Source organism: Dermacentor silvarum, chromosome 10 (genome assembly GCF_013339745.2).
Source record: "Dermacentor silvarum isolate Dsil-2018 chromosome 10, BIME_Dsil_1.4, whole genome shotgun sequence".
Lineage (NCBI taxonomy): Eukaryota > Metazoa > Arthropoda > Arachnida > Ixodida > Ixodidae > Dermacentor > Dermacentor silvarum.
In genome coordinates this window covers 18,578,656-18,589,480 of record NC_051163.1, presented here as the reverse complement: position 1 = coordinate 18,589,480, position 10,825 = coordinate 18,578,656, and the positions used below count along the sequence as shown (strand labels likewise).

The 10,825-nt window shown below is 46.6% G+C and overlaps 1 protein-coding gene across 1 annotated transcript in view; it reads left to right on the top strand.

Annotated features, from left to right (window-relative positions):
- Nucleotides 1-688: 688 nt before the first annotated feature.
- LOC119430900 (coiled-coil and C2 domain-containing protein 2A-like) overlaps nt 689-10,825 on the top strand; it is a 38,337-nt gene continuing 28,200 nt past the window's right edge. Inside the window, exons 1-11 of the mRNA XM_049657105.1 lie at nt 689-776; nt 1,608-1,748; nt 2,334-2,496; nt 2,993-3,116; nt 3,551-3,605; nt 4,773-4,865; nt 4,931-5,015; nt 6,254-6,408; nt 7,409-7,544; nt 7,998-8,081; nt 10,455-10,628. Of these exons, the coding sequence (XP_049513062.1) occupies nt 1,636-1,748; nt 2,334-2,496; nt 2,993-3,116; nt 3,551-3,605; nt 4,773-4,865; nt 4,931-5,015; nt 6,254-6,408; nt 7,409-7,544; nt 7,998-8,081; nt 10,455-10,628 (1,182 nt within the window). The 5' untranslated portion in view covers nt 689-776; nt 1,608-1,635. The remainder of the gene's footprint in view (nt 777-1,607; nt 1,749-2,333; nt 2,497-2,992; nt 3,117-3,550; nt 3,606-4,772; nt 4,866-4,930; nt 5,016-6,253; nt 6,409-7,408; nt 7,545-7,997; nt 8,082-10,454; nt 10,629-10,825) is intronic.

Here is a 10,825-nt window from a genome sequence, read left to right as displayed (position 1 = left end):
TGCCAAGCTGACCGGCCTGTACGAGGCGTACGCCGCGCTCGCCCTGTCCGGGGACCAGGCGCCCCCGCCGTGCAAAGAGAAGGCGAGTTCACGACGACGACGATGCTTATACTGCTCACGGCTGTTCATCCACTGGACGGCTTCAGTAAAAACTTACGTTTGCAAAAAACGAAATGGCAGCGATAACGGAGTTTTAGAATTGGCGATCCAAGCGGCTTGGGGACCCAAGAAATTTGCGGGCCGCAAGTGCGCATGCGCTGAACCCAAGCCAGTCGTGGGTTCAGCGCATGCGCACTTGCGCCGACCGTGCCATTGTACGGTGGCTCAGAGGCTATTGCGTTTCGCTGCTCAGGGCGACGCCATGGGTTCGATTACTGGTGCATTCTAGAGTGGAGACGGAAGAAGAAAAAAAGAAAAGAAAGAGCCCGCGGTGTGCTGATATTTCAGTGAGCGTTGAGGAACATGGGTGGCCAAGATTATTTCGGATCTTCGAGGCTGGGTCCTTCGAGGACTGGCTCCGGCCACTGGCTTAACGTTAAAAGACACTAATTCACTATGGAGCTTCGCACGTGAAGCTTTGATAGTGAGTCATCTTAACCAGATCTCAGTTCCCATAACTTGCTTTCGCAAACAGCCCTCGAGTCACTACCTAAATATATTGTTTTCTCTCTCTCGTTGTTTCAGATGGATTCGCTCCGAGAGGACTTGGACAAGCTCAACGAGGAGGCCAGCGAAAAAGACTTTTCTCAAATAAGGCGTACAATTTTGGACGTAATGTAAGATCGCTTGCTTTACAGCTTTCGATAAAGTTTTCTGTAACGGTGGTGGGACATGAGGGATGTCGCGGATAAGTAGGATCTCGCGAGACACAGCAGTGTGTTGGTTAAAATATGTGCGCTGACTTTTTTTTTCGGTTCTTATACGGCTGGATCGCCGATCATCTGATCTGTGCAGTGGGGGACGGACCATCGGTTACGAAGATACTGCTTATCCAAAAAATATGCCGCTCTGGTCAGTCACACAGCACATTGTTGTGTGTTTCTATAGAAAAAACAATGCCGGCAAGGAGAGTTCCTTCGATGAAAACACGTTGTCAACTCAGCTAAATTGTTCAAAACGTTACTACCGCATTTTGTAACCATAATTATTGAACACGTGTCTCCTATTAATCTGGCATAGATTACTACAAATGAAATTGGTCACTCTTCGCGCTTTGTTAGCTCGGTCTGCGGGAAGCGACTTGTCAACGCGCTGGCCGCATAAATATTAGCTAAACTGAGTAAATTCAAGGAGAATCCGCGCAGCACATTCTTGCAGCTACGGCACTGCCACCGAAGTACAACGAAGCCACTCATAATACATCGCCGAGAAATTGTATCGTCAACAATTACTGCCTATTGCGACTCCAGTACAGCGCAGACGATAAAAAAAGTCCCTATTTGTCAGAAATAGTAAGCGTGTTTTAAACAGCTGTCGCATGCTGACTGAATCTATGAAGCATTACCTGTGCCTGTTTACAGGCGAAATTCCGCCTATGCACATAAACCGTTCTAACGAGAAAAGTTTAATGCGACTCGTTCTTTTTTCTGTTTTTTTTTTTTGCCCAGAGAACAACGTCAGAAAGCCGATGCTCAGATGGACTCCTTGAAAACAGTCGTGGAGAAAATGAAACATGTCTGGGAAGACATGGAGCGGCTGCGGAGGACGCAGGGGTACACCAGCACCACTGTGAACTTGAAGTTTCGCAGGTAATCGCTTGCTCAAACTTGGCTTTATCGCCCTCCGTGGCTTGCGCCTGAAGCAGTACAACGGAGGTATAGAAAGGAAACTGTGCAGATTTGATAGTAGGTACGCTGGAGATGCTTGTGAGATCCCTTTCTAAGTTCGCAAGCGTACAAGATGATCGTAAAAGTAAGGGAAACAAATATTTAGTTATTAGAAATGTATACACCAGAACAAACTCTTGTGGGCCATCAGGTGCGTTAGGTTTACAGCGGACGCCTCTCCAAACTAAGAGTTTGCATCTATATTTGCTGAAGTTGTTATACAACGTGTTTTGAGAACCACTCGCATAATTATGAAGTATAGTAGTCAGCTAGCTGCTTAGGCAAGGTTGCTTCGCAAGTCCGCTTTGCGAAAGAACAAAAAAGCATATCGTAATGCTCTTCGATTATATTGTTGCTTCGTAGTTCTTTGCAATTGTCGTTTTCTTTTCTTTTTTTTTTGACATTGACATATTTTTGTACGTAATGCTACCGGACAACGAAAATGGCATTTGAGCTTGTTTACCGCTACTGTTGCATCAGCACATTTTTTTTCTCTTGCTTTCTTAGAAGGTACAGCGACAGAGAGGTGGAATATATAACACCTCAGGAGGGACCAACCGAAGAGGAACTGTTTTCTGAAGAGGTAGAACTAAGGAAGTTGCTCCAACAACTACAGTGGATGGAATATGAGAAGAAGCTGCACCTCTGGCATCAACAGAAACGCCTCAAGGTAGGGGCGGGGTCGGTAACATAAATTGGGATTAATGGTAGTTGCGACAGCCAGCAGCCGTATTACCGACCCGACCGCCTACAGATCGAATGGGTTTGAAGTACTCGTGATTTACACTTTAGGTAGCTCGGAAGCACATGCGTGTGCTTGCCTCTTTTGCTTGCATGCTTCCCACCTAGAGTTCTTCCCGCTTTAGATGCACCGCATGGACATGTAAAGGGCTTCCCACTTTATGTACGCGTGGGGAGCACATGAGGGTAGCGCATATTCGTCAAAACCATTAGATCCGTTACCCATCGGACAACGCATCGTTGACAGGGCCGCTACAGCTGTTGTAACGCGATAGAGTCTGTTGAGAACTTGTGCGAACTTGCCGAAAACTTGTTGTGCGCGTTTTGTTGGGTATCGAATAGTCGTGCAAGTGATCGGGACGCTTCTCTATATACGCACGTGTGTTTCGCTCTTTACGTACATTCGCCCCTCGATACACTCGCAGCAGAGGGAAGGCGTCGACGGTGAAGAATTGGAAGCGGACAAGCCGGACCCTCCGGCTGACGTCGTCGAATCAGAAATCGCCGAACTCGTTCGTCAGAGGGTCGAGAAGCAACGAGAGGTGACAGGTACGTCTGAGCTGTCCGCCGATTAATCGGCGCTGTCAGGTCGGAGTGAACAAGCGCTCTTTTTGTTGAAAGCTGTAACTGCACGGCGCATTCTTGATCGTGAGTTACTCTCGCGGGCGTTCGCGTAGAGAAGTTTAATCGCCGAACTGGCGTGTTTTTCACGCTGCCAGCGACAGTTACTGCTTTAGAAGCTTTAATATGGCGAATTACACTTTTTTTATTTGGAGGAGCTTGATTACGAAGTGTACGAACGAGGAGTTTCTTGTTACTAACAGCTCCCAGAAAGTTGCTTACTCACGGTAAGTTCATTACACTATGCTCCCAGCTGTCGTATCTCGCATGAATGCCTCTGATATGTTGGACGGGAAATGTCATTACTCGCGTTCATTTCTCTTCCTTTCTATTTTTTCTTTCGTGGGGCATGACTTGGTTAGGATGCGTGGCATACCTGACTCGAGGCAAAACCACACCTGTTCACCAGTGCCCCAGGTAAGTTACGCACCACCTATTATTTTGCATCCAAAAATACTCTTTGATGTAATGACTAAACACTGTGCAAAGTATTGTATTATACTACATCCCTCTGGTAAATGTTCGTAACGTCATGGCAGGGAAGTCGGCCCATAATTTCAATGAAGGACGGCTTCACCAAAAACTTCCGCAAGTTTTGCTGTACTTCCAATTTTCGATTATTCTCCCCAAAATAGTTTTCTGTCGTACTCTAAACTTCATCAGGACGATGTGTAGCGCGAACATTGACAGGGACACAAGAGCGTAGGAACAACACACTTGCAAAGCGCTTACTTTGAGAGTAAGCGATTTGCTTGTGTAGCTTCCTCAATCTTTTTGCCTTGGGTCTGTGTTGCGCTGCGCATAAATCTAAGTATGTCTGACCGACTATCTCGCATTGCCAGGCTTGTTTTGTGGAAGTTCACAAAATGCACAAAGTTTCACGAGCGACAAAGCGTCATCCACCTGACAGTAATACGAAGTTACGAAGGAAACCGTTCCGGTAAGCTCAGTTAGCACAGCGACTGCATTGGAACGGCAGTAGTGCTGGGTTCCTCTCCCAAGACCAGAGTTAAATTTGCTTCAACAGCAAAGTATTATTTTTTAAGTACGCGTATAAGGTTTCCTTTGCATATTTCTTGCTAGTCTCGTATGCATGACTACTTTCTCTTTCTGTCCTACTACACATTCGCAGCGGAGTTTTCGTGTTAAGTGAGGATTTTTGTGGATTCATGGAGCATTTATTCTTGATCTGATTATTGATTTTTGATCTGATATTTTGATCTTTTGATATCTATCCTTTATCTGATAATATTCATTTCAAATGAAATGAAGTAGATTTACAAGAAGTACTGCAATTAAGTTTTCAATCAGCTATTGACAGGTTTTCTTTTGTTTGGCAACACTTACCTGCTCTTTTGTGTTTTGTGATTGGTCTCTTCTGTATTCACTATTACCCACTATTTTTATGTTACCACTCCCTTCCGTAGCGTCCCCTGGCGGTAGAGCTGTTGAAATAAATAAATAAAAGTAAATTTCAGGCACACATGACGCAAGCCGTGTCTCAATGACTGCGTGTTGTCGCATCTTCCGGCAGAAATTGCCGATGTTTGTTTGTTTGTGTTGTTTTGTTTTTGTTTTTGGCAGCGAAGAACAGCAGCGGAGACAAGACGTGGCGAAAACCAGCGTTCACATCAGAATCATGTTCAACGAGAAGGAGGTCTGCAAGACGGACACGAGGTACGTTATGCGTCATCGTACTGCGCGTAAAAGCAACGTGATTCAATCCATGCCATGCATTTCAGACCACTCGGCGAGGAGTTCATGGTGGTTTGGGGTCAGATATTTGCGTTGCGAATCCTACAGTTCCCGAGGACAATCAGCCTTGAGGTGAGACGTCGCACACCACTAATTTCAGCCGCAGAACGCACTTCATAGGAATCGATGCAGAAGAAGTATTCAATGAAGATTTTTGTATTAAACCGTAGTAATAGTTACACGATTTCCTTAAATATGCACTAAATTACAGAGTCTTAGTACTCCTAAGAGCACGTGTAAAGATACCTCTGTGGCTTAAACGATGCTTCGCCTTCGCCGCCAGGGCTTCGAGTGGCGCTGGCTAACACTCCCAAGACTAGATTATAAATACACGCATTCACATGGGTGTACTAATGCATTTACAGAGCATCGTACGCGTGCCGCTGAAGTCTTGGGTTCCGCTCCCACCCGGCGGCGAAAGTTGTCACCCGGTCTTATTTTCGGTTTCTCTTCATTAACGACATAAAGTTTACCGGAAACTTAACCTCTGTCTACAGTCGCTTCTACAGTTTATTAAATAAACAGTTTACTGGCTCCATATGGTTTTGTTACTGAAAATCGAGCACCTCGGTTTCCCCGATAGTTCTCGCTTGTTAGGTCAAACCATTAACTTGGTGCGGCGAGCACTTCCGCGGGCAAAGATGGCGTACTCACAATTGCGGTTAAGGTTTATGTAATGATAACAATGGCACCTTTATTTTTCATCATGAAGATGAGGGATGCTGGGAGAAAAAGCTGAGAAGCAGCTTGACTAGCTTGATCCAGCCTCCAGGCTCCCGAGTATACACTTTGGCGTTTGTACAGCCTACCGAAGTGCACATAATCAAGATCAAAAGGTGACACGTACACCAAAGTAAATAAACAGCATTATCAAGAGAATTAAATGGCCAAAAAATATAAATAGCATTTTAAGCAGCAATGCAAAGCATTTTCATAGGAAAGAAACACTAAAGAATACACTCAAACACCTTACATTACGAAAAGAAAGACACTAATAAGTACAGAATACAGTGTTTAACTTCCACAGTTAAACAAAGTAACGTGTTTCAGAATAACTTCTTCTTGGGCGAGTTGATGTTTACTTAACATGATACTTAGCGCTCGTCTTTCCTTTCCTCTTACCTGTTATCTTTTATTTTGAGTTTTTGCACTACTAAGTATCATGTTAAGAGTGAACATGTGTCACATTTATGAAGAAACGGAACAATTATGCTTAAATTGCATCAGATACTTTTTAGCAGTGCTAAAATAGCACTGCTAATAGCAATGTCATTCTGTCTTTTCCCGCACCCAATACATACACTTGCTAGGTGTACGAGACCAGGGGTGTGCTGTCTCAGAAGCTGGCCGACGTGCCCGTGCCAGGTCCCGGACGCCGAACAGACCACGACGAACACTCACCTCTCAGCCGTGGACTTTGCCAGCGAGAAGACCGTGTCCTCATCGCACGCTGGCGTCGGCTGTGGTCGGTGTCGCATGGTCAATCACTTGGTCGCAATTGTTAGCCTAGCAGTGTTACCTTCCCTAGATAAAGCTTTATCTAGGGAGATATATAAAGATAAAGCTTTATCTCTGGAGCTCCTATGTGAAACGTGGCAAAGGACAGACGGTTTTGATGGGCATCTTCTGCGCCGAGTTATAAGAGTATCAGGATATCGGAGTACCTATCCAACGATAAATGTGGAGGTAGTTGACTTGCCCGAGGCGTTAGGTTTTAGTGACCGTAGGGGATATACGAGCGCATCTGCGGTGAAGGCTACAGTAAGAGAAGGCTGGTAGGGGTCACAGAAAAAGAGAAAACATGTTGTGAAGCTAACTTCACATTTTGATCAATGTAGCCTGTCAGCGAATGAACTGTTTAAAAAAATTAGATCACCAGAAAGTTTACAAGAACAAGCTTGGTGGCACCTGCCACTAGCCCGTTTCAGTGTTTAAGGTCGTGGTCGTCGTAATCGTCGCCATCATCATTTAAGCTTCACGCATTTATGTGTCCGGTATTCCGTAAACCGTAACACGTTTACGCTTCCGTAAACTGTGGTATGTTTACGGGCAATCTAAAGCTACATGGAAAGGCAGGTGTGCAAACTCGGACGCAAGTAGAATTAAAAGGACAACACGATTTATACTGTCACTTGAGAGGATGGCTTCACCCAAGGAGGGAGTAATAGGGGAAGACGTGTGTCTCTGTACACGTCTCGTTTTTTTTATTAGCTATTGCTGCCAAGCGGCATAACTTCAGTATGAAATATAAGTTTTTACTCTGTCGTTACGTGCCAACAAGCCTAACCTGTGCGCGTCGGCTTGACCCAGTTATCGCATAACCCTAACGAGTTAATGTAGAAAGGAGAGGAAGAAAGAGAACACTTCCTATACCTTTTCTCTCCTCCTTGCAGGGCATCACACCAGACTCATTTCTCCTTAACCTCCTCCCCCATTCTACCCTCTCCTTTTCTTGCTTCCCCAAGGCGTCCGCCTCGATGTGGGTCGCGGAGGTCCCCTCTGGCTGAGCCTCAGCGGCGAGCTCACCTGCAGCCTTGCGTGGACGGACAGCGCCGCCGGCCGAAACGTCGTCATCCGCACCGGCACCGCCCTGAACGCTCGGTACGTGTGCGAGAGAGAGAGAGACCTATCGAACCAATGGCTGCCGCAAGTCATTCCAGTCACAGTATTCAGTCAAAGTATTATAATGTCTAGTTAACATTAAGGGAAAAAAAGTAATGGAGCTGGACAGGCCATGTAATGCGTAGGGTAGATATCCAGTGGACCATTAGAGTTACAGAATGGGTACCAAGGGGGAAGGGAAGCGCAGTCGAGGACGGCAGAAAATTAGGTGGGGTGATGAAATGAGGAAATTTGCAGGCGAAAGTTGCAATCAGCTAGCGCAAGACCGGGGTAGATAGCAGGGAGAGGCCTTCGTCCTGCAGTGGACATAAAAAAAGAAAGGATAGGCTGCTGCTGCTGCTGCTGCTGATGATGATGATAATGATTACGCGAAGTGCAGTTAGATTTGTCTCCTTTGTTTGCCACCACCAATGCAGCGCCCGCGTCACGCAGAGGAGGGCTGGGAAAGGAAGGCTCGGCACCATCCTCAACCGGTCCAAACTGAGAGCCCTGGCGCAGGAGCCGCAGGGCAGCGGGGTAAGCCGAGCTTTTTTAATGCGTTATCATTAAGAGTGTCAAAGTGAAAAAAAAAAGTGTAACATGTGAAGTGCGGGAAGCTGGTCACGTAGTACAGGTGGAGAGGGGATAGGAGAGCTTAGAAGAGTGTATGGATCAACTGACGGGGTGGTCTTCTCAGGTGGTCTACTCAGGACCACCATCAGTTGCACATCGCTCATGGAAGAGGCAGGACATGTGTCCAGTGAGCTCGGGCACACCACTTCGCACTGTGGTGAACGCGGTTTAAATCACGGATCCGGGACCTCGAGAAAGTGCGACGTAATGCTATACGGCATTTCTCTCGCATTTACCGCTAAATCGCCGCAGTTTTTTTATTATGGACATTGCAAGCGCATTCCGTCGCCGTCCAACGGCGATAAAATCGCCGCCGCGCGCCGTATCCTGTATGTGCGAGTGAAAGCGCGCGAGCGCGCGTCACTGAGAGCGAATGCACGGCGGAGAGCAAACGCGACTCCTTCCGTCGTGCGAAAGGCCGTGGGGGGATGGGAGGGAAAGGGAGGGGAGGCGACGGTTAGGCTGCGGCACCAAATGAGTATCTTGCGACCGGGCACAAGGGGAACTGGAATCTCGCAGGCGAAAAGAGGAAAGCGGGAAGGCAGCGCGGGAGGGAGGGGGTGCGGCTACTGCTCTGCGAGCAACTGCGTACTTGTGCTTTGCGCGGCGGTGGGCGGTCGCGCGCACCGTATCTTGAAAGCGATCTGCAACACGGCACCTACCTTTGTAGGCACTGTGCCTTTCGCCGCTCAGTTTCCGTTGAAGCGATAGACCGCACGAACCTTCACTCGCAGCTGCTGGCGCGCTTGCTCGCGTCAGCGTTTTGACAGCTCTTGTGTGCGGTCATCGAGTGTGATCTATTCATGTTTGCTTGTGCGCGCTGACGCCATGCTTGGTAATTCTGTTAGTAAGCGAATGGGTCCAAGTTTATGCAGCCGATAAAACTACTATCCTTACTCCGTATAGCTCTCTACTAGTAAATTTGCTATCGCAATTGATACTTCGCCTTTCGGGCGAAGCTGCGACTTTTTTTTTTCTCACTCCATGTCTTTTGTACACCGGCCTTGTATGCTTCTCGTTCTCGTCCCACGTCCTTTTAGCGCTAGTTAAATATGTCTTAGTTCTGGAATACACACTAATTAGTTCAAGGTTATTCTCTAATTGGACGTAGTATGTTGCTGCTGTAGATAACAATTAAAAAGCCACATTGTGAGTGATGTTGCGTATCAGTAACAAAAATGAGTTTAGGCTCTCTACTGACACCTATAGTAGAGTGCTTCGTTTTCTTACATCATTTTTCTTTTGTCTATAAAGAGTGCGCAAAGAGCCAGTGGGCGAATACTGGTAACAAGTATATTTTCTTCGGTGTATAGTTTTTCACATTTATTCTGTTACGGTCCGCCGAATTCCAGACTGGTTCTTGGCGTATGGCTTGTCATGTATGGACCACGGACTTAAGGTCCGTTCTCACGCCTCCAGGACAGCTATTTTTAAGCGTTCATTTTTTTTCTCGAGGAATGTAAGTGAGTGAAATAAGTTGCCAGCAGATGTGGTTGGCCAGAGGGCTGCTGACTCATTTTATGATGGTTCGAGCCCCCCAGAATAATGTCAATAATGGCGCTGCTGGTAATGTTGAAATAAAATAAAATGTAATGTAATAAAATAAAATGTGATAACATAAAATAAAATAAATGTAATGTCTAGCAACCAGTCGACAAAAAGTGTGAGCTCATAAATGTAGAGGCTGTGAGGCTCTGTATAGACATTCTCTAAACTTTAAAGAAAAGAAGAAAAAAATGCCTACAGACTTCGTGTAGGCTGTCTAGAAGGACGTCGTACGATGTTATATTGGGCTCTTGACGGGTCTGCAAACCTAGCAAACATTTTTTTTTACTGTGCTAAGAAATGACCACAGATAGAGCATGAAACTTGAACTTGTTTCGTGCTCTATCTGTGGTCGTTTGTTAGCGCAGTAAAAAAAATGTTTTCTAATATACACCAACTCACCCAACAACAACTTCTTCTAAACTAGGTAAATCTAGTGTTGAGGCCGTTCCGGCCACACACGATTTATTTAATCAGTACAGCTCTGGAATGCATCACTTTGCGTAGGTTGCCTAGACGGACGTCATACGATGTTATATTGGGCCCCTCGACGGGAATGTAAATCTAATGTCGAGGCCGTTCAGGTTTATTTAAGCAGTCCAGGTCTGGACTAGATGGTCTGGATAGACCTTCCTCGTTACGTTCTTTGCCTGTTCTACTCTCCTCATCGTCGATATCGACAATCCTTTACCTCTTTCTATTCTTAATGTGTCCTCCGTCTCCCCACGCTAGATGCTTCCAGCAAGAGACAAAGGCAGCGGCGGCCTGGAGTTCTGCGACAAGGCCGAGCTGGAGAGGAACCCGCGGTTCTCGCTGCTTCTGCTGCGGAATTCTGGTGTCGCGGAGTTCCGGGACTTCGCCATGGTGCCGCTCATGACCAACGAGTACACCATCTCGCTCATGGAGGTGAGGGAGCTCCGGCTGTTGCGCATGCGACAAGGGTGTCGGAGGGTGTAGGGGTATACGGAGGACAATGCCGCTCCTCGGTAAAATTAACGGCTTCGAATAATGCGCGCGACTTTCCTATTGATGATTTCAAGCACGCATCGCCGAAACACAAGAAGATACGGACAGGATGGGCGCGCAACCGCGGATGTTACTTT